The 24,178-nt window shown below is 42.1% G+C and overlaps 1 protein-coding gene across 1 annotated transcript in view; it reads left to right on the top strand.

Moving 5' to 3' along the window:
• CCDC169 (coiled-coil domain containing 169) overlaps positions 1-19,984 on the top strand; it is a 30,968-nt gene extending 10,984 nt beyond the window's left edge. The window contains exons 5-8 of the mRNA XM_066621253.1: positions 12,064-12,162; positions 12,321-12,374; positions 15,765-15,841; positions 19,882-19,984. Of these exons, the coding sequence (XP_066477350.1) occupies positions 12,064-12,162; positions 12,321-12,374; positions 15,765-15,841; positions 19,882-19,984 (333 nt within the window). The remainder of the gene's footprint in view (positions 1-12,063; positions 12,163-12,320; positions 12,375-15,764; positions 15,842-19,881) is intronic.
• The last annotated feature ends 4,194 nt before the right edge of the window (positions 19,985-24,178 follow it).

Genomic DNA, 24,178 nt, shown 5'->3' with positions numbered 1-24,178 from the left:
TGTGAATATGCAAAGACCAATAGAAGGCAAGTGAGGAACAAAAGGAATCACAGGGACTATCAATGTACTTGTGAAAAGCCCCATCAGTGATTCAGAGTGCCCAGCTACTTGCAAGTGAACCGTAAGTGCTCCTGTTTGTATGCTGAGATAGGCACCCATACTTGCAGGTTTACATGTTGGCTGGCACACCAGTGTCTTAATACCAAAGGCAATAGTCCTCACACTTTGAAGACTATTTTGATAATGTCAGTATACTTTACTGAGGTGCTGACTTCCCCATAATAAAACCTAGAATTGAAACCCTAATTAGAAACATTGTGTTCTTATAGTGGATTGCATCACTTCCAAATTTCTTCAATATTTTCCAGTATATTCTGGAATATATCCTAGGAATGGCTGATACAAAATATGCAAAATAATATAGACTTATTGCAAACTTTAAAATTAGCCACCAGGGGGCACTTCATATTTAGATATCCTCCATGCCTCTAGATTTCTAGATTTCTAGTTTCAGAAACTTTATCCTGGCACACAGCTGGCAAAATATTGAACACAGTGGCATGATCCTGCTGATGTTAAGCTTATTGAAATTCAATTTATTTCATATTGAAATTCAGTTTATTTCATAGCAATGCAATCCAGTGCATATTGTAAATCCCATTGTGTTTAGTAGGGCTTACTCTCAGGAAAGTGTGCATAGGACTGCAGCCTTAAGAATATATTTAATTCTCCTAATCACATCAGTGGAGCTTAAAGGTTTTCTAACATGCTAGATTGTGTCCATCACATTTGTTGTGCATTTCTAGCCTTATTGAAGAGCCTCTGGGTTCAATTTTTTCGCAAGCATTAGTATGATATAAACATCAGTATAGGCAGAATGAGATTGTGGTTTCAGTGGCAGAAAAGATTGTGTGGGCTTGATTATTTTCTTTTGCACTCAGGATACTACTGTGCTCCAGTATGGCTTAACAGCTGTCATACTAGCAAGATTGATGCCAGATTAAATGAAACCATGAGGATCATAAGTGGCTGTATAAGACCCACTCCTGTCTTTCGGTTCCCCATTTTGAGCCACATAGCACCACCAGCCCTACGGAGACAAGAGGCTTTAGTGAAAGAATACAGAAAAATCACCAACAACCCACTTTTACCAGTGCATGCCGATCTTCCTCATCTATCAATCGGTAGGCTCAAATCCAGGAAGCCTTCTCTGGCACTCGCACAACATCTGCACAACAATTTTAACATCAATGCCCAATGGAAAACTAAATGGGCAGTCGAACGCCCAGAAACGGGTAGATATATAGACAATCCTACACTTAAGGTGCCAGGTTTCAACTTACCTTGCCAGCATTGGAAAACTTTGAGTAGGATCCGTACCCTACATGGCGTTTGTCAGGACTCAGTGTTTAAATGGGGGCTAGTATCTACCCCTCAGTGTGATTGCAGGTTCTCCCACCAAACCATGTACCACATTGTGTCTGGCTACAAACTGAGGGCATATACTGGCCCATGGTCTGACTTTTTCAATGTAGGTAACTGTCCTTGAATGGTTGCATGAACTGGACATTGACATTTGATCTAGTCTAACTGATATATAAGTCCATGTATTATATGCCATACGCTAAATAAATAAATAAATAAAATGCACTCAGGAATCCAAATGTAGGTTGCAAGTCTTGGTGTTGGTGCTGTATAAGCCCCGTAGTTGTAGCTGTAGTGTTAAAATATATCATTAAATTGACTGATTGAGACTCTCTGTAGGTGTTGGAAGAATGGGATGCTGTTCTCTCTGAGACATCGCATTTTATGTTGGAATTCAATGACAGATTGCAGGGTCTTTGTAATGTGCACGCACACACACACAGAGAAACATTGCATCTGTGCCTCTGCGTGATAGAAAAAGTCAAACTGATGCTAAAATACAGTGGCAGCAGTTCATATGCCAAATTCCAAATAAGACAATTCTGCAATCCTTTGTGGGGGTCTTTTGTTGTGCACTAAATACGGGACACTAATTAATTGGAAATGCTACTTGCAGTTCTGATTGTGCAGTATGCCTTTTTCCCAAGAATGTGATGATTCTGCATGTTAGCAGCTTTAAAAACCAGAAGCTTTGTGCAACAAAAGAACTTAAAATTGGGGAATAGTTGTGTAATCAGTAGTATTGCATTTGGGGGGGAAAAGGAGAAGAGAGTGATGAGGTTCTTCATCCCTGAAGCCTAAGACTGTCAAAAATAGAATAAGAACTAGGGAGCAGTCCTCCAAAATTCTGATGTGCTTTAGGCACACACACTTCAGTACCTTTACTGGCATATTAAAAGTTTACAGAGAATAAATAGCATAGTAAAATAGAACAGCTTTGGGAATGTTAACTTCAAACTTTGGCCTTAGAGACTACCGCTAAAAATTCCGCCACCAGGTTGGTAATAGGAGGGGAATAATTACTGAGAAGAATTGGCAAAGGATCAACAAGGGAAACAGGAAGAGAAGAAAGAAAAGAATCAAGTAAGTGGGACCTGAGGTTGTGATGAGCAGTGCACCGAAGAAGGATATGATCCAGAGTATCTGGTTCAACTGAACAAAATAGACATAATCTATTTGGAAGAGGAGTTTTAGAGAATCTTCCTTGATGTAATGCCGATGGAAAGATATTCAGTCTCGCCAGCATAAAGGCCCGTCTTTTACTAGGGTTGGTAATGTGCTTTAGGCTACATTTACCTGGGAGTAAACTTCACTAAGGGGGCAATCCTGAGTCGCCCTTGGGCCGGCACAAGTCCCTTGCGCCAGCCCAGGACAGTCGCAAACATGCTGTAAAGCTTGTTTGCACCTCCTCATGAGTTCGCTGGGCCAGTGCAAGGAAACGCGCTGGCCCGTGGAGGCTGCATCCAGTCTCTGCACTGACTCTGACAGGGAGCCTTGCAGCAGCCGATGCAAGACTCTGGGGTGGGCGGGGAGGAGGTGGGGAGGAAGCAGGAGGGAGGTGTTCTGGGGCAGGGGGAAGGCAGGAGGATGGCAGTCCCGGGGGCGGGCGGGGAGCGGGAGGCAAGGCTGGGACCCGGCTCTTATACTGGATCCCAACCCCTATTCCCAAGCAGTGCAGAGCGGCTTCAAGCTGCTCTGTTCTCCTTAGACTTGTGCCACTTCAGGAGGTGGCGCAAGTCTGAGGAGACCCATAGGGGCTGCAGTGGCTTACCTGGGGGGTAGGGGAAGAGTTTCCCCTTACCTCCAACTGAGCCACTTTGGCACCCTATCTTACGCTAGATACAGCACAAGCCTCCTGGCCTGCCTGTTCCAGCACAAGATAGGATTGCTCTGTAAATGTCACAGAACTCACTTCCAAATCAATGTGCAGAGGACTGCATTGTTAATATGGTTCATGTAGGAGGCTTGTGTGTCAGACCGGAAGGGAATGCAGCATGAGTTCCAACCAGTGTGGAAGCTGAGGGAGCTGGAAGTCAAGGGAGACAGCAGCTCACGAGGCAAACAGCTTTATTTTGAACAAAGAACAGGAAGTACCTGTGGAAATGCTGGTGGGGCAAAGTTGTCCCCCTCCCCCCTTAATTGCTGGTTACTGCTCCACCTCTGGTGGGTCATCTTGCTGGGGCATGGATCAGAGAGATGATGAATCTGGGCTCCCTGAGAAACAGACTGGTGCTCAGCTTTTCCTCATTGCCCTTAGGCTTTCCCAACAGCTTTCCCTCCACATTCCTGGCTAAAGCCCCTCTTCCTCATCCCTCCTGCCACAGCCCTACATCACTTGTTTCTTATAATACTCCTCCTCTAAGCAAACCCCTTTCCACCTGCCAGCCATCCTCTTTACAAGTGCTGCTGTCTCTGCCTGCTTTCTGCCAGGACCTGGATTTTTGAGCATCTGGAGCTGGTGTGTGCTGGTCTTGTCAGGTTGCATCAATTGACTCCCTGGGTTATCTGATTGGGACACTTTCCTTGGTACTAATCTCAGGGGAAGACTTCTCTTTGGTTTGCTGACTCTCCTTCATGAATGTTAGGGCCAATTGCACAATTCTCTACCTCTCACTGGGGCTCACTCAGTTCTGGTCCAGCCCCAACAGAATGTGCCCCCATCCTCCCCATGGTGGTGAGTGGAGGACAGGCCAATACAGGAGAAGGGAGATTAGACATATAAGCATTGCTTTTATCCCAGCCACCCCCGCTTTTTATTCTTCTTCCAAACGATAGGTTTCTGGTAGCCATAGTAACAGTTTTATCCTGTACTCCTGATCTTAAAGAGTTCTTATTAAATGCCAGATCAGTCAATGTTAAGGCCACTGCCATCCAGGATTTGATTGTATTAACAAGCGGATCTGACTTATTTTATGGAAATCTGCTTGGACAAGGTGGGATGGGTTAATTTCAAGCATGTCCTTCAGGTTTCCAAGTGCAGCAACAATCTAGGCTTGGAGAGTCGGGAGTTAGAGTCATCTTGGTCTTTTGTGAGTCTATCTCACTGTCTGAGTGCCCTGTTCAGCAAATGCCTAATTTCAAGTGTCTGCTCTTGATGGTAAGACTGGATTGGGTTTGTTGGTCTACCTCCTAACGCCTTGCCCTATGGTCTCCCTTCCTGAGATGATTGTGGTGATCTCAGGAACTGTGTTGGAGTCATTTACAGGTTACACACTGTGATGGGTTTGTACAGCCTCCTGGTTTTAGAAGTAGGCTACCTCAGAATGCCAGATGCAAGGGAGTGGCAGCCAGTTGCAGGTCTTTTGTGTGCCCCCACAGGCATCTGGTGGGCCACTATGAGATACAGGAAGCTGGACTAGATGGGCCTTTGGCCTGATCCAGTGGGGCTCGTCTTATGTTCTTATGATTGCAGCCTCCATTTGTTGTTCCTTGTCTCTACAACAAAATGAGATCGTTCATTGGTAGATGCTGTTTAGTTTTGTGGTGATGTTTGCAATTTTTCTTGTCAAAACCCAAAAGAGTTGCATGACAGATGAGACTCATCACTCTCAACATGTTGTCACTCTGTCTGCTCTTCAAAGATTTCATTCACCCGCTTGCTTAAAAAAAACTATTCCTTGTTCATTTTTTGCACTCTGGATATAGGAATCTTATTTCTGGCACTTCTATGTGACATTGCAGGTTGTCACATCTCTGCGACATAATCCATTGTTCTGGCAGAACTCCACATTATGGATAAATGCAAATAAACAAAGCTAATTATAGGGTAGCATCCCACCTGCTGTTCCTGCTGTCAGGAGCCCCATGCAATCATGGAGGGAGCTCCCCACATTCAAACCCTAGCCAATATGCTACCCATAAAAATCACACACTAGGTGACTGGATCACAGCAGGCTGGACTAGCTATGATTTGTCTTTATGTACACAAGTAGGAATAAGCCTCAGGTTCCCTTTTTGCACTTGAGAAAAGGAAACTAGAAGCTTTGATTTTTACAAGCCACCATGTTCAGATGAACCTTGATAGAAAATTATATTCTGTTCCTGGTTTGATACCCTTGTGTACCTCTAACTGTATACAAATGAAACAGGTAACTGTGGTTCATTACAAATGGCTAACAGAAGCTTTATACTTCCTCCTTTTGTGCATGAAGGGGAGGGGAAGCTTGTCATTCCAAAGCTTGTGCCTGCTGTTGCGCTTAAGGACAGACCTGTTATTGTGACAAGTTTTGTTGCTGTCTCTGAACTGGACCTGAGTTGAACTGTACTAGATTCTACAATGCATAATTACACAGGCCAGCACACGTTTTGCTTCCTTAAACGTTACACCAATTCCTGGATATATTTGGGATGCTGATTCCAAAAATGGCATTCATTTTGCCCTATCACGTCTAGTTTTGGAGATACGGCATAGCCTCTTTAGTGAATGGTTCAAGCGACTTCCTCATGAGGAAGCCTACTTGAACCATTCACTAATGAGGCTATATCTCCAAAATAGACGTGATCGGGCAAAACGGACGCCATTTTTGGAATCGGCACCCCAAATTCATATCAAACCACCATAAAGTTTGGGAAAAACTTTTCTGACCCTCAATTTTGTAGGCCTGTGTTATTGCAGTAATAAATACATTTCAGCTTCTTAGCAGTTTCCATCACATTCTTACTGAGAAAGTGGTTGGGAAGAATTAGAGGAGTCTGAGCACTCTTAAAAGTGTCCTCCTGGTCTGTTCATATGTTTTGAGCATAACGGGAATATGGGTCCCTGGCCTGCTAGTTTATGATGTCACTTTCAGAACCCAGAGAATAATTGCCTTACATGGAAAGTCCAATTGACTTCAGTGAGACTTATTCCCATTTTACTTAGATTGGATTATTGACCAGCTTCAGTGCAAGACTGCTGCTTGTATTGGTAGGCACAAAGCAGTCTACAGATCATTAGGGAGAAGTATATGGTCCAGGAGGCAGATGACTCTAAGGCTGCGGTTTTCAAACTCTCCAGGAGTTTAAAACCCGCAGTAAGTTCTTGCAAGGGAGGGGAGGGAGGTGGCAGGGGAAAGGCAGCAATGCGATCCCCAGGATCGTGTTGCACAGGGGGGCTGCAGGGACTGGGTGCACCCACCAGTCCCTGCAGCAGCCTTCCAGGGTACGGGGAGCCCTGCGCAAGCACCTGCAGGGCTCTCCAGGTCAGAGAAAGTTAAAGTAGAGCGATTGCTCTCCGCTTCCGGTTTAGCGGAGGCAGGGTGTGATTGCCCCACTTTCACTTGTGAGGCTTTGGGGAACCTTGTGGACAGCCGCGCAGGGTTCCCCGCACCCCTGGGAGGCTGCAGGAGGCTGTGGTAAATACAACCAAGCCCCTGCAGTACCCTGAGTGGTGTGATCCTGGGGATCGCGCTGCTGCCTCCTGGCTGCCCCTGCCCCTTAAGGGCAAAGAGGCCACGACCCACAGGCTAGGGCGTCACAAGGCCCCAGTCTGAAAATCTCTGCTCTGAGGTTATCTGTCTGTCTCACAGTGCAATCCAAAGCAGGCTCTCTGCCAGGACAGCAACTGCTGTGCTAAAGGAGGGTGTCGCAAACATGCCATAAAACACGTTTGTGGCACTTGGAGAGCAAGCCGCGCTGGCAGGAAGGCCTGTACCATCACTGACACTGCATCCTGAAGAGTAGCCACCAGCAGAGGTAAGAAATGTGCTGGGCAGCAGAGGGAAGGTGGAACAGAGGTGGGGAGAGGCATTTTGAGGTGGGGGGAGGGCGGAACAGGGTAGCGAATCAGGCCCAAGAGAGGAGTGGGATTGGCAGAGCAGGCTTTACAGCAGACTTAGATATTTAGCAAGTGCAGATCCTAGTAGCTCCATTGGGCAGGCTGTGGCATTACTCAGAGTAAGAGGAAAGATATTCCCTTACCCTGAGGAGACCTCCAGCCTGCGGCCCTGCTGCACCAACACAGCTAAGAATTGGACTGCCCAAAATTTACTTTTGAGCTCTTTGACCTGTGGTGGTGTATCTTTACCTTGCTTGCTTGCTTCCTCCTGCCCCCCCTCGCTCCTTACTTGCAAAGTGAAAGCAGCTATCTCCATGAGTTCTGCTAGCCTTATGGAGTCCACCATGCCTTGAGCTTACACACACATCTATGCAAAGGGAATCGCTCAAGGAGTCCCTGTTCAAAACCTAGGACCTGTACTAGAGATGCTTTTACACCTTACTGTAGCCTTTGCTGTTTTATTGCTAGCAGCAAACTGGCAGAGGTTGGTGAGGAGCAATCAGACAAAAAGATCTTCCACTATGTAACTCTGCTTGATTTACACCCATAGACCCCTTTTTTCCCAACAACTTGAAGGGACTTGTGAATTGCAGGCTGAGAAGGTCAAAGGGAAGGACAAATGTAGTTGGCTGATATTTTCCTAGCATTATCTAGCTATTAAGGATTTAGCAGAATAAGTTAAATCTTATTGCATCACCATGTTATTAATAAAGTCAGTCTGGCTTTGGTGTTTGTACAAGATTTCATTTCTATAGCTGGTATTTGAGAGTAGCATCTCATTACATCTGTCTAGATTCTTTGAGATTTGATCACTAGATTGGTTTAAAATGGATTAAGGCCACTACTGTTCTTCCAGAAAGAGAAGATCAAGGCAAATCTGACATGCAAAGTGGCTAACTTTCATGAATGGGTGACACTCTTGGTACAATGGTAAAAGCACTCGATAATTTCCATTCTGCTCTTTTTGTCCTCAGATATAAATGTAAGAACACAAGAATTGATATGCTGTGTTAGATTTAATGTCTGTCCAACCCAGCTCTGTGTCTCTCGGAGTGGCCAACTAGATGCACTGGTGTTCCTGGAGGGCCCCTCCCTCTCACCTTCACAGCCAGAGTGGAAAGCTTTGCTTTTGCAGCCATGACTGGCTCTGAAGGTGAAGGGAAGCAGCTGCTTTACACCATGTGCCTGCAAAATTTAGCGTTTTGTGTGTGTGTGTCCCCAAGGTATGCCAATGACTAGATGCCTTGAAAAACTCAGTCTGGTTATGAATTTCAGCTCCTGGTACTTTCTCCCCACTACCTGGTAATCTGAAAGCCATTGTGTATATTCTGTATACAGGGTGTCTCAGAAAAATCTACACACATTTTAATGAGTGCACACTTCCTTATAGAAAACCCGAAACACTTGAATATCTAAGGGAAGTGGTTGAGGAGATGTATGTAACCATTCCAGCCCACAAGCTGTTGTATGTCTACAGCTCCCCTTAGCCAACAATTTCAGCAGTGTATAGACGGCATTACGTCTATACATTTCAAGCACCTGGCTTAATTCATTAACAAATTAATTAAATGGGTAAAGCAATACTTCTGTATTTGCCGTATGCAGGATATGTGTGAATTATAGAATTATAATTATAAATAATATGTGAATTATAGCATAATAAATTTGACACTATAAAATGTGTGTCCATTTTCTTGAGAGATGGTATCATGGGTAGAAACAAATGACAGAGTTCTTTTCCACAGAGTTGAAGGTGGCTTAACAGAACAATTCCTGCATATAACATGTATGTCCATTCTGTTTGCCTCTGGTCATGCAGATTTTGCAGGTTTTTCTGTTGTTTCCAACCCAACAAATCTGTTTTCCCAGATGTGGCATTGGGACAAAAAAAAGTGAAAGGAAAAAGAAGTGAAGCAAAAGAAATGAAGCTTCTTTCAAAACCATTCCTATTTCACCCACCAACTATTGCCTATTTCCTGATATAGCCATTATGGAAAACTTTCAAAGATAGCCTTGTTCTCCATGACTTTATTAACCCAGTGATGCTAACCACCATCGCAGCATGCTAGAACAGTGAATTCCTCAAATTAGTTTTGCACTACGTGTCTGTTCAGGGACTTCCTGTTGTTCAACTTAAGCCAGTTGTCTCCAAACTGGAGACTGCTGTGCTCTGAAAAAGCCCTCCCTGTCCTGACCAGCACTTGCTGTTCTGCTGAGCTGCCACTTTGTTCCCTACTTGATCTGGGCATAGGGTGCTCTAATGCCCAGCATCCCAGCAGGCTTTGCAGCATGATGCCCAAGAGCATCCCTGTGCCCAGAAGTATTTTTTATTTTTATTTCACATATTTATACCACCCTTCCTCCAAAGAGCTCAGGGTAGTATACACATCTACTCCCCTCCTTTTGTCCTCACAACAACCCTGTGAGGTAGGTGAGGCTGAGAGAAAGTGACTGGCCCAAGGTCAACCAGGAAGCTTCATGGCTGAGGGGTGATTTGAACCTGGATCTTCCAGGTCTAAGTCCAGCTCCCAAACCACTATACCACCCTGGCTCTCAAAGTAGCAGCACAGCGGAACAGTAAGCACCACTCACAGGTGGGGGAGGGCTCTCGCCAAACACCGGATATGACTTTGGCAAGGGCTGACCTAAGCCCACTGTTGTCCAAGTTCACTGATGCCAGATAAAATTTTCTGTTTGATTCATGTGAGACTTCTCTATAATTGAGGTGTGTATCTAAATTTCCTTTTTATATAAGGAAAAATTTTGTCTTATTATATATTTTTCATTCTGTGTGCTACTTCCACTCTAGAAGACTAAAGTTAACTGCTAGCTGCCAAATCATGGGAGAACACTTCTTGAAATTTGTGGCTCTGGTGTCAGTTTCTGACTTTTAAATTATCAAGGGGCTTAGTGCAGCATGCCAACCTCTTTGTAATAAGGCATCACCTTTGTTCACTTCAATGTAAACTCTGCTCTCTCTCTCTCTCTCTCTCTCTCTCTCTCTCTCTCTCTCTCTCTCTCTCTCCTTTCTAGGGAAGCTCAAAAATAATGTCTCATGAAGGTAGTGTGACACGGTTTTTATGAAACAATATGATCCCTCATATCATCTACTCTTCTGATTCACTCATGTACTTGTACTTACAAAACATTTCTGCAGTGTGTGTCCTGCTGAGGTCATAGGGCTTTACATTATCTTTTGTGGAAGGTGATTCCCATCTGTGATAATGGGACAGCCTCATAATCCAAACTTTCATGGCACTTGAATGATTTGATTCTTATTTTAGAATATGTTGGGGTTGGGGGAGGGGGGATCAATACATCAGCAGTATAATCCAGTTCTTCCCATTCTACCTTCTGTGTTCTTTGCCAGGACTCAGTTCTATGTAGGTCTAATTGGAATAGTCTTTCCATTGAAATGGTCATTATCCTTATCTAGAAATGGTCAATATTTTTGACTTCACTTCCTAAATTTTGACCCTTTGAGGCAAATCTAAAAGAATACCTAGGGGTGTGTGTGTGTGTGTGTGTGTGTGTGTGTGTGTGTGAAAATGACTTAATTCTGAACAAAAATGTGGATACGTTCCATCATTTAGGGGGTATTAATTGAATGAACAAATTTAGTTTGGTGAGTTATTACCGGCTAATTCCTGGTAGCCTGGCACAAGCAGTCCAGATTTCTTCGTGGAAGGATTTACACCGACTCTCAATTTCTGCTTGTCTGGAACTTCTTCTGACTTACTTCTGTGGACAGATTGGCTGGGAGGTATCAAGTCAGCTCCCTTCACTTGATCAAAGAAACATTCTGCACTACTACTGAGCAAATATCCAGAGGCAGACCTCCCATTCATTCTGTGGGGCAAATGCCCCGGGCACGGAGCCTCGTGTGCCTTTAGGACCCTGCAGAAGCCTCTCTGAGGCTCCTGATGGGGTCAGAAACTGTGCTTTCAGTTTTCTGGAAGCATAGTTTAAAGCATCAGAGAACTTCAGAGAGGCTTCCCCGATGTGTCCTGGAGTCATGCAAGGCTCTGTGAGCTCCAGGTAAGTGGGTGAGGGCCGAATTTGCACATAGGGGGCAGTGACATTCCACGGGGGCTGCCATCATGGACCTTTACCCCGGGTTGCAGGGCTGGAGAGGTCCGCTACTGCAAATATCAGTTCACCATAGCTTTGACTGACCAAACAGGGACCAGATTTTTGTTTTTGAACATCTGTGCTCTTTTCCAGGCATGCTCATAAGAACATAAGAACAACCCCACTGAATCAGGCCATAGGCCCATCTAGTCCAGCTTCCTGTATCTCACAGCGGCCTACCAAATGCCCCAGGTGCTCTTACCAAGCAAGCATGAGAGGGAATCAGGTAGTCCTCGTTTAGCATAATAACTCATTGTGCAACCTTTCTCTTTACTTTGTGCACAAGTATTTTAAAAAATAATTTTTGTGTGAGGAAGAATTTTGCATATAACGTCAGCATAGTGCTTATGTTCTTATGTAAAATGCTGCTGCTTGAGCAATCAGGAAACGTTTTAAAGCAAGGGCAGCTGTAGTGTGAACTTCCCTACCTATGTGCTTTTACTTAAACTGGGCTTCTGGAAAACTCCACAGTTTTGCTCAACTGGGGAGGACCCAAAACAAGCTGGACTAAAAGCATTTAATTAAGATACTGAAAATTTACAGGGCAGAACTGATGGTAGCATATGGTCCATTTTGTCTTCTCCGCATTTCTTTGGGTAAGTCAGCAGGAAGAAAGGCAAATGCACTTGCTAGGCATTTAGAGCACACAACCATCAGTTGCAGATTGTGGTCATGATTCTTTGCCAAGGCTAGTGGGATGGGATGGAACTGTATATGATTCTGTTGATTTGATTTTGTGTGCACAATGGCAGGATTCTTTAAACCAGTTCCTTAAGCAACTGGAAGAGGAGAAGAAGGGTCTCCAGAACCAGCTGAAAGACTATGAGCTTAGATTGGAACAAGAAGCAAAGGTTTGTCTTCTGCCACAACTCCCACCTCTAAGCACTTTTCAAATCTTTCTTTTGCTGTTTGGTATGTTTGATTAAAATAATAATTCTGGACTGTGCTTGCGCTCTTACCCTTTGTTAGCTGTTCTGTTGTAACCATTTACTTCTTGTTTGGAATCTAGGCTTACCATAAAACTAATGACGAACGCCGTGCTTACTTAGCCGTGATTACACAAGTAAGTCCAAAAATCTCTGTGGCTTGATGAGAAAACATTTCACCCTAAGCTCATCACTGCTGTTTTCCTGCTGGACTCTTCTCTCTTATAAGCTGATTTACCTCTAAGCTAGAAAACTTCACAAAGCTCAGCCTGAGTCAGCTGGAATGCTAGAAAGGGGATGTTAATGACTCATGCCATCTTCTTGCACTTGTAAACTCAGTGGCTGAATCTCTGCTGTTACAGGACCTTCACTCTTGGCACTCAATTGACAACTAAGCTCAATTTTTGTTTTCTCGTTAAGAACATAAGAACTGCCCCACTGGATCAGGCCATAGGCCCATCTAGTCCAGCTTCCTGTATCTCACAGCGGCCCACCAAATGCCCCAGGGAGCACACCAGATAACAAGAGACCTCATCCTGGTGCCCTCCCTTGCATCTGGCATTCTGACATAACCCATTTCTAAAATCAGGAGGTTGCGCATACACATCATGGCTTGTATCCCATAATGGATTTTTCCTCCAGAAACTTGTCCAATCCCCTTTTAAAGGCGTCCAGGCTAGACGCCACCACCACATCCTGTGGCAAGGAGTTCCACAGACTGACCACACGCTGAGTAAAGAAATATTTTCTTTTGTCTGTTCTAACTCTCCCAACACTCAATTTTAGTGGATGTCCCCTGGTTCTTGGATTGCTGTGAGTTCTACTGCTTATAGACTTACAGCACAATCCTATGCATGTCTACTCAGAAGTAAGTCTCACGGTGTTCAATGGAGCTTACTCTCATGTATAGCATTGCAGCCTGGTTCTCTAACTCCACCACCACTTTATTAATTAAAAAAAAATAGCCAAAGCTTTGCTCTCTTATTCACCTATAAATTTTTTTTTTTCCAAAAACTTGTGAAACAGTTTTACCTTGCATGATTCAGTCAGTGGATTTAGAAGGTTTTCCTACAGACTTACTTATTTCCATATTTACCACTTTTCATCAAAGAATCTCTAAGTGGCATGCAATTGTTTTTGGTTGTTTTTCCTTTTTAAGACAAGCTAAAAACTACAATGAAACCATCAGCAAGCAGACATAAAACATCATAAAATCAAAATTGATCAGGGCGACAAGCTTTCACGACGAAAAATGGATGAGACCCTCTAGCTCCTTGCGTTGTTGTAGGAGTCTGTTCCTTAAATAGCTGAAAAAGTAGTAGCTTAGTATGGTCTTTTGCTATACTGCAAACAAACAACTGTCATTCAATTCATTGTGTGGCAGTGCAGAGAAAAGGAAAGGCTATAATTAGCAATGTTTCCATGTATTTAACCAGCAGGCAAATGGTTCCCTCTGTATAATTATCTCTGTCTTATGGAATGAGGTAAAATGACTAAAGAAGACTTCTCCTTTCTAGGCTAGCCAATACGTTGCATAACACAATATTGAGGGGTTTGGGAGGAAGAGAGAGAGGAGAAATGTGGTATTTGTGTGTGTGTGTGTGTATATACGCACTCACCCACAAGTGCATCTTTTCACTTACATTCTCTGACCTGACCAGCATGGTTCTTAAACATGTTTTTAAAAGCTGGTGCAAGCTACGAAAGATATGGTATACTTATATCCCCTGACATCAATATGACTTTAATGTTCAAATGTTGTCAGTAGTACTTTAAGACAGAAGAGCAATGTACACCTCTTGAAAGCATTTTCTGCTACCACTGGGATCTAAAGAGATGCTGTTTCTCTTAAAACAATTTGGAAATAGGTCATTAGCATGTATGAAATAAAGCATGATATCTAGCAGGTTAATATCTAAAGCATGATATTAAGCAGGTTTAAAAAAAATTATTGGAACTTTTTTCTGAAATCCTTTTCTGAAATCCAAAGAGTAATGCTTATTATTATTTTGCATTAACAATATAAACATCTTTACTCACCCACCCACACTCACAGTTGATCTGAGATTTTATTTGTAATACTTTGTAACAGCATAAGCCTATGCATGTCTACTCAGAAATAAATCCCAGTGAATCCAGGTAAATCTATATAGCAGTGTTTCTCAAACTGTGGGTCGGGACCCACTAGGTGGGTCGTGAGCAAATTTCAGGTGGGTCCTCATTCATTTCAATATTTTATTTTTAATATATTAGACTTGATGCTACCATGGAATGTGACTGCATTTGGGGACATGTTACAGATCTGTACATTTAACAGGCTGCTATGTATATGCTTTTAACAATGATAGTAAATGGGACTCCTGGGTAAATGTGGGTAGAATTGCAGCCTAAGATTGCCAAAAATGTTCCTGCTTAATGATGTCACTTCCGGTGGCTCCTGACAGATTCTCATTCTAAAAAGTGGGTCCCTGTACTAAGTGTGTGAGAACCACTGCTATATAGGATTGTATCCCAGGAAACACGACATCTTTACAGAGCCATTGTGTCAATTGCATTATCCCCATTTTTTGAAACAGTGAAATTTTCAGGGGCAGCGCTACGCAGGTTTAGTTTCCTTTCCTTTGGGTGAGATGGCACTGGAGACCTTTAGCATCTTTTGTAATAAGAGCTTTATTTATAAATTCCATATTTATTTATATTTATAAATTTCCATTTAGGAAATACCGCCCAGCCATCCTGGGCTATTAACCAGCAATTTACTTATAAAGGAATGATCAGTATGCCATTTGGGATCAGACTCAAGCCCCAAGTGTGTGCTTTTAACTAATTGCTTAATGTTACTGGAGCACTTTTCTTAAATTTACAAATTTAAAACATTTATTTACCACCTTTCCTGTCTAGAGGTTCTCCACATACAGTGTCTCAAGGCTGCTTTGTCCATAATCCAGAACTATGGTTTGCCACGGTCAAGCACTGCATTCCCACTCTCTCTTTCAGTTTCGAGGCAAACCATCGTTTTCCATTTTATCCAAATTAGAAAATTCTGGCTTGGGATTGCCTTGCAAATCAGATTGGAAACCACAGTTTCCAGGAAGAAGAGGGAGCTGGATCCTATAGATACAGGAGCTTCTTAGGGACTCATTCTTGTAGTATCAAACCATAATTTGCCATTACATCTGATTTGCCATTATGTCATCACTTGGTAATCTTTATAACAGTCCTTCAAGTTGAACCAGATATTGTGCATATACAGTGGGCCTTCTGTTCCCGGTTCCCCCCTCCAGCAGATGCCAAGTTCCATGGATAATTAAATCCATGGGGAAGGGAGGGCACAGCAGCAACTGGGTCTTTTTCTGAAGCATCTCGGAGGACTTCTGAGTCAAATTAGCATTTGCAGAACCTGCCTATAAGGAGGGCCCACTATAGTTTGTATTTACATGCAGGTGTTGTGTTAAAGGTCTCACCGAATGAACTATACATTTCCAGCTTGCGTGTGGCATAGGAATTAACATGTATTTATTTTACAGCTGTCAGCATCACTGAAAACAACTGAGAGGCAGAAAGTGGATACCGAAGAAAACAAGAGGGAAAAACAGATTCTGAAGTAAATAATGTTAATTATTTGTCACATTTTCAGCCGCCTGCCCTTCCTCTGAGGTGTTCAAAGCAGGCTATGTGGTGATGTTCCATTTCTCATTGCAAGTGTTGCGAAGTTAGGTGGCCAGACTGAGCCAGTATCATCCTAGGAGCTTAATAGCTGAAGAAGGGATTGAAGCCAAGTCTCCCTGTCAGAGGCCAGTTCTCAGTCCGTTATTACACATTTCCAACTTTGTAAGTTGTTATATAGGTCACAATCCAGAGACCCTGATTCTGCGTGTGTTGTTCTATACCTTCCTGTATCTCACAGAGGCCCACCAGATGCCTTGGAGAGCACACACAAGACCACAAGATGCTTGTATCTTGCTGAATTCTGTATAATTTTGTATTAAGTGTGAAATAGCATGTTGTATTGTACATGCTTAAAAAGATAATATTTGTTCACAGAAGTTCATGTAAAGTATGAGCTCCCTTGGCCTAGCAGAACTAGTTCTTTAGATTCTAGACCCTGTTTCTAATCTCAGTTGAAAACAGTCCATTTTTCTTCCAATCCCTTTTTCTTTTCCTACTCCAGGAGTCTGAGCAGCAATTTCTACATTATATTTAATATTTTTGAGATCTCTAAAATATAAATTGTATTTTACATAATCCTGTAGTTAATTTAAGATGGCATTGTGCCACATCCTGATTGCTCTGTGGTAGAATAGTTAAGCTCAGTCTTTTAATTATACAGGTGCAGGAAAAATAACTTTCCATATTATTAAATGTTCATCATGAAAAGAGAGCCATTGTCAAATGTCAACCCATTTGACAGGACTAAGATTATAAATATGTTCTGCAGTGCAGAGTCTGTGTGCCAGAACTGAGCATAGAACAAATAATTACCATGTTAGCAATTGGCTATAGAATAATATACCCTATTATGAAAATCAAAATGAGCTGTCCCGTTTTTATTATCTTCATAGTTTGGTTGGCTACAGATTAAGGGTTTGCTAGTCAATTGCTTGTCCTTTTTAATTGAATAAATCATTTTATTAAAACAAAAAATATGAGTAGATTGTGCCAGTGACATTTGAGACTATTAAGTGAAAATTAGTTTTTCAGATCAGATGAACAATGTTGTTATTTGTTTGGAAGGCTAACTTAAAATATATTCTCTGAATAGAGAGGTACAAGTACAGTCATACCTTCCATAACGCTGCTTTCTTTAGAGCTGATTTATTACAGTGCTGTTTGTCCCAATGTGCCTCAGACCCATTGTAACCAATGGGAGCAGTGCATTCTGGGCCAATCAATGCCAATTTCCTGCCTATTACTTGAGATTGTCTCCAAAGCAGTGTTTCATGCAGTGCTCAACTTTTGGGGAATGTATCCCCTGTGCTATTCAAAGTACCGTCATGCCTCAGCATCCACAGAACACCTGTGAATGCCAAAATACGTGCATAAACAAATCCATGGGTCAGGGCACGCCGTTTGCAGCAATGCATCTTTGTACAGCTAAGAATTCTAGCTAAAATCCATGGCAAAACTAATATCCAAAGAGCTAGTAAAGGCACATACCATAAGATTCTGGTTGGTCTGTCTCTCTTGTTTTGTTTTAAATACCATTTTAAATCACTTACTGCTTTTGAAAATTCTTTCAGTTCTGAAATTCGGTTCCCATATATGACATAGGGATTGCTGTTTGAAAAGCACAAACAAAAAGCTCCCTTATGTTAGCAAGACTATTTGCATAGCTTTTTGTGTTCTGGACCATATTATTACTTTCTCAATGACATGAGTTTATCAATTAATGCTTTTGGCTCCTCTATGAATGCAAGAATGGGTAATGATTATTTTGTCTTTCTCAGCAGTTGTCTGTTTTAAATTTGATAGCGGCCATCATTATTATATTATTTCCAATCCTGTGTTTTCATGAACCAATTTTGCAAAACCAGAGAGATGTCCCAACATACTGACCTTATAATTTTGAATGTAATGAGTCCAACACATATTGTAGTTGGGATTTTAAGCCACATAGTTCGTTTTTAATGAATTGGCACAGTTTGATTCCAGTTTTAGTTAACCCATTTTTGCCCGACTCACAGGTGTACACATTTGGTCCCTGTTGCATATATGCAACGTTGGGCAGAAATGGTTTAAGTCAGATGAAATTAGAAGCCACTATACATGGGCATCTTTAACTCATTTCCTAAACCTGAGTGACAGTAGAAAATATGTTTAATGTAGGTCAGAGAGAGGGACGTTTGGTGGCGCTTCCTGTTTAGTCTTGTGCTGAAACACATTTGTAACTTTAGATCTGAATTTCAGGGCCTCAAATAGCAAAGGGTTCGTTATCATCTCTCAAAAGCAAGGTTTGTGTGGTCTTTGAGCAGCCGTTTTGGAACCTTAAAATTATTAGTCTAATCTGATTAAAAATACACTGTATTTTTATTCAACTTTTTGAATACCAATGTATATCTAAAATGTTCTTCCTTTAGTATGTCCACTTTCAAAAAGGAGACTGTTGCAGATTATCTAAGGTATTACATTGGAACAATGTACTTTGTAGTTTCTGTTTAGTCTCCTTCAGGAATTCACAAAGTTTGGTCAGACTGACTGGCCAGGCATTACCTTGTACCTTTCCCAACTCAGCCACAGAGAACTTGGTAGAGAACTTGGGAGAGTTGTAGTGAGCCAGTGGTTGGTTCTTAAAGTGAAAGCAAAAGCTTTCGTTATCCCCCTCTTCTTGTGTTCAGAGGAGTGGGAAAGGGAAGCTCACTGTCTCATTTGTGCTTTTAAACCATTGTTTGGCCTGAATCAGATAATCTAACTACTTCTGTCTTTTCCTAAAGCCCAGAGCAAGGGACTGGTCAATCTCTTCCTTTGTGCTGGACTTTGGAGAGAAGCACATGCAGGAGGTTCTGTCTTTTGATACAACTGCCTTACTCCAAAGCTTGGCATGAATTGAGAGACAACACCCTTCCTGTTTCTCAAGCTACTACCATGTACTACTATTACTACACTTTTTCTTGCCCTTCTTCCAATAAGCTCAGGACAGCTTAAATACAATGTCCAATTTTGTCCTTGCAACAGTCTTCAGTGTTAAATGAGGCTGAGAGACCATGACTTCTCTGGGAGGCACACAGGATGGGGCTTCCTTGTTCTGAGCACTAAATGAGGGACCCCTTGCTTTCAAAGTTTTCTGCATTGTGCAGAAGACTCAATGCATTTCATCTAGATGAGTCAGAAAAAGGTTATCAGGATCAGTAAGGGCACTTCATCTTTCCCTTACCCCACCAATTCTGATTTTTATTTCCATTGATTTTAGTCTTATAGATAGTAGAGTTGTCTTTGTGCTGGTGAGCTTTCCTTTCTGTTAAACACATTTAGCACATTTAATGGAAGTCAAGAGAAAATATTGTTTCTCTTGGTTTCCACTAAATGTGCACCCAAAAGGCCCAGATCTATCAGTTTTGTCTATATGGAGGTTATGAGTGCCAAATCTAGAGGAATGTATCTCCTTGGGACACAATGCAATAGACTACTGAGCTCTTCTCAATTCTGTGTAAGCTGCCAGCTCCCTGGAAAAGGAACAGAATGCCAGGGCAGTTATTTTAATTTTAACTCAAAGGGCACATAATTGGTCTGATTCAGGAGGATACTTCCTGCAGAGAATTCTTAATTGGGAGCACAGAAGACAGTTTCCCTGTTTTCCACAGATGTAATTGATATCTGCATTATTCTTGGCCTGTAACCATCATAGACTTTTACTTGAAGACTAAACATCCTATTGATGTTCCCTTCAATTGTATCATTCCAATACTATAAAATATTTTGGAAAGAAGATAGTGAAATTGTTTTCTTAACCTCCAAGGAAATAGTTTTTTATACTAATTAATTAACCTTATTTTTTGTATGTACACCTTACCTATTCAGCAGAATTTAGATTGCTACATTTAATTATTCTATAATATGAAACAGTAACAGCTCTTTCAGTTTCTACAGCAACTCAGACAAGTAATAAAACATTTTCTAATCTCTCCCCCCCTTTTTTTTATGTTTCAGAGGACAATGCAATATTCCAAAAAATCAAAGAATATTGGATCCAAAGAAAGGACCAATTAAAAAGACTGCAGGAGTGAAGCAACTTCCAAAATTGAAACTCTGATTTCTTATATTTTTTTTACTTTTCTATTCATTTATTCTTATTTCCCCCAAGGGACACTAGTAAAGTAGAATGTATTATTTTTAAAGCACAGTATATTAATTAAAGTAAGGCCCCAATTCTAACCATACATAGGAGCAACAAAGGTTAATTGATGCTGTTTGAACTTGCATACATGGATATGTCTGCACCAGCTGTTTGATACATGTTGTGTCTATGAATATATGGGGGAACAGTATCTGCAGATCCTGTATCAATTCAGTTATCCACGGACTGGGTCTGCAGGGCCCCCCATGTGTGCCCCCCCCAGAGGGTCCTCCTCTACCAGGCTCAGACTGAGTCCTAGAGCTCAAAACACATGACTTCTGGTTTCACAGAGAAACTGAAAGTGACATTTTTAATGCCTTATATGGCAAACAGAGGCCCGGAGGGTGGGGGTGCAGGCGTTTACTCATATCCATGGTTTCAGGTAACTGCATGGGGTTCCAGAACAAACCCCCATAGATACAGGGCACACCTGTACAGTAAATGACCTGATAGAGTCTGCAGTTTGTTCTGGATTCTGTACCAGAAACCTGAAAGTGGAAGTGAATGAAGAGATCACTTTGTTAAAGGATTTAAATACCTTATTCTGTTCTGCAGTCCTGATCAAATTCCTCCGCACCTTTTGTTTATGAAACAAAAATCAACCATGCAAGGACCAATGATGGGCTTAATGTAATATGTAGTTTGGCACTGAGCCTGTAGTGGAATTACTGAATGCACCACTTGTTGTCTTTGCTTTGATTATTTTAATCTGGTTTGTCCTAAATATGTCAACAGAATACTCCATGTTGTAAAGCTTACAAACTTGTAAGTGAGATCTCTGTCCATTGTAGCTAAGTAAGCCCAGCTTAGAGGATCTTATTGATTCATCGACTAGAATTATAAAAGATTATAAAAGATTCATTGGTTAAAATTATAAAAATTTTTATAATTTTATAAAAATTATAAAAAATTATAAAAGATAGATAATATCCCATCTTTTTTTCCTTTAATTTAAAGATGGCGATCTATCTCCATTCTTAAAAAACAATGACTTTTGAACAAGGAAATCTACCCACTTATAGGCCACAGTTCAAATTTCTCTTTTGAGGAAGTTGTTTTGAGGAAGTTGTTAGAGCAGCTTCAGGTATTTCTGCATGATGCATGCTTTCTCAACAGCCTTCAAAACTGGCTTCAGATCTGTTTTGAGAATAGACATCACATTGGTAGCCTTGGGCTGCAATCCTAACCAACTTTTCAGCATCGACTTAAGGGCAATGCAACTTGGAGGTAAGGGAATGAACATTGCCTTACCTTGAGGAGGCCTCCGTGACTGCCTCCCAACTGCAGGATGCAGCACATGCCCACCTGGCACAGCTATGCCAGTGCTGGAAAATTGGTTAGGATTGTGCCCTTGGTGAATGATCCACATCTAAAGACTGACAGAGCGATATGGTTGATATTCAGCTCTGTACCTCATTAACTGAGCTGTTGCATCTGCCCTTTACCAATGTTTGAAAGCTGTGGTAGAATAGATGAGGTTGGACAGGAGTTCACAGATGCCCTCTTTGGTAAAAAACAGTATGTCCCTCCTCCCATTTTACAAGAAAAGCAGGAAAAGAAACAGCAAGAGTTAGTATTTTTTTCCTTTCTGAGTAATACAATATTTGAATTGGTCCGAGCATACATTTTCCAGGAATCATCAGTCATCACACAAGTGCTTCCCTACAGTCTGATGACAAATACCCTCACTTTTTGCTGAGCCTTAAACAAAGGTATTTCCCAACTACATTATAGGAAAAAAGAAACTGAGAAGGTCCAGGAATTGGAAAAGGGCGACTTAAAGCTCTGTACACAGACCCTTAGCCATGCATGCAGAAACACTGATTACTCACTCTGGCTACTTAAGAATATGTCCAATAAAAACCGGGTCCAAGGGGCTTTTTATCTATATTTCCCAGTCCACTGTTGCTACTAGAAATCATAAATTCACAAAACCATACTGGGATTACATTTAGCAAGTCTATACTTATGCATGTGTGTCACCTCCAGTTCCTATTTTTTGTTTTGTTGAAACTCAGTGGTATATGTGATCCTTATAAATAGATAATACAGGTGGGCCCTCGTTATCCACGGGGGTTCTGTTCCAGAAGCCCTCCCCGACCCGCCGAAAAACTTTTAAGGCCTTTAAACATCACTTCCAGTTTTCCCAAAAAAGAGCCTCCCCAGCTCTCAGAACACCCTCTGGAGTCAACTGGAGCACAGCTCTGGTCGCCTCTGGATGTTCCATGTTGGATCAACCCTACGAGTTCAGTGAAATCTGCAGGTCCCAAATCTGCTGATACAGTGGGCCCACTTGTACAATAATCTCACGCAGATTTGGTTTTGTTAATTAGTTGAAATACATCGGAAGTGTCTTTGTACTGAATCAGACCACTGGTCCATCTAATTCTGGTCTGTCTACACTGACTGACAGCAGTTCACCAGGATGTCAGATATGGATCTTTCCCAGCCCTATCAAGGGAAAGCAGGGATTGAACCTGGAACCTTTTATATTCAAAACGTGTTCTCCCACAGAGCTAGGGCCTTACCTCACTTGGCTACTTTGAAGAGGTGAGAGAAAAGGAGCAACACCAAAGAAGACAATGTTTAACCTTTTCCTCCCTGCTGGATGATGTCGATGTAGTCGTTCCTGCCCCTGCCCCAGTGCTTTTAACTCTGGAAAGGAAAAGGCATACAGGAGTTAATGGCAGCTTTTGCTGGGATAGGGACTGTCATAGGTAAGGTTAGCATTGCTAGAGATTTCTTTCCACAATCCTTAAATTTGGAAAAAGGTGGGAAGTGAAGTTTGTTTTTGAATTTCCCTCCAAGAGGGCTAACCAAAAGGGTGAGGAGTTCAGCAGCCCTAACAAGTATATGAGGGCCAGCTCCAAGCTCTTCTGAGAGGGAAGTCGGAAGGAAAGTGTTATATTGGCAAACCACTTGAGAGAAATACTGCTCCTAAAATGTGGAAATAAAAAGTTTTATTGGGAAAGCTGTGTTGATTCTGTTTTCGTCTCTGCTTTAAATTCTGGTGGAATGGCAGATTACTAGAGGGTGGGCTGGGCTTGGGTTGAGAACCTGAAGTGCTCCTACTCCCTCAAGACCTTGTAAAGAAAAGAGCTCTGGTTAGCTAGGGACTTAGGTAGCAGAACAAGAATGAGCAGCTTGGTTGGTATCTTGGGGTCCCACCTCAGGAACTATGATTCAGGTTGGACAGAGACAGAAAGAGTTAAATATCCTCCCTTGGCCTTCAAAACAGACTTAAGGAGATGCTAATTAGCATGATGAAGAGGTCTTCTGCCACATAGTGATGTCCAGTTTGCCTTTTATCTGTCTCAAATATTAGGCCTGTGATATGCTGTTCATTTTTGCCAGGAGGCAAATCAAGTAATGGCACCTAACTTGCCCATGTTCCAATTATGCTATTAAATCAATATCCTTTTTTGTGCTATCAAATCAATATCCACAACTTCTTTATATTTGTGTAGCTTGGAAATAAAACATACACTCTTCTCTTAAATGAATCGAAACTGTTTTAAATATAACTTTGTCAGGGAAAGAGACTCCCAGGAAAAGTCAGAATGACTGAGGGGAGTAGCACCTAGCAGTTAGTGTGCATGCATCCTTTCCTGCTCCATATTTTCCTGTACAGGCATACCCTGGTATCAGCAGATTCAGCATCTGCAGTTCCACGGATCCCTTTAAAAAGGGGACAGCATTTTAAAAGGTAAGGAAAGTAAAGAAAAATGCCAAAGATAGTTCTGCCTAACTTTGCACAGTGAAACCACTTCATTTTGAGGGCTGCAGGCAGTCTCTTCCTGGTCATGCTGAGGCTCTTCCCTTCATCCAGTGTCACCCCAGAATGCATCATGATTATTAAAATAAAGTTAATGGGGGTTACACCAACCCTGGTGATGCCACTGCATTTAGGCTGTGTATATGAAACTAATTTATTCTATATGGTCTGATACAAGAGGAGATCCATCATGGGTGTGACGCAATGGGATCTCGTACTGGGTGGTGCATACACCTAGTAATGCCTCTGCTTCACATGCTGAACTTCTGCTTGGGCGGTTGCTGTTATAGGTACAGGAACACTTTGGGGGTGGAGTGATAGCAACCCAGTGCAGG

This window comes from Tiliqua scincoides, chromosome 3 (assembly GCF_035046505.1).
Source record: "Tiliqua scincoides isolate rTilSci1 chromosome 3, rTilSci1.hap2, whole genome shotgun sequence".
Taxonomy (NCBI): domain Eukaryota; kingdom Metazoa; phylum Chordata; class Lepidosauria; order Squamata; family Scincidae; genus Tiliqua; species Tiliqua scincoides.
This window is presented reverse-complemented; position numbering and strand designations above follow the sequence as displayed.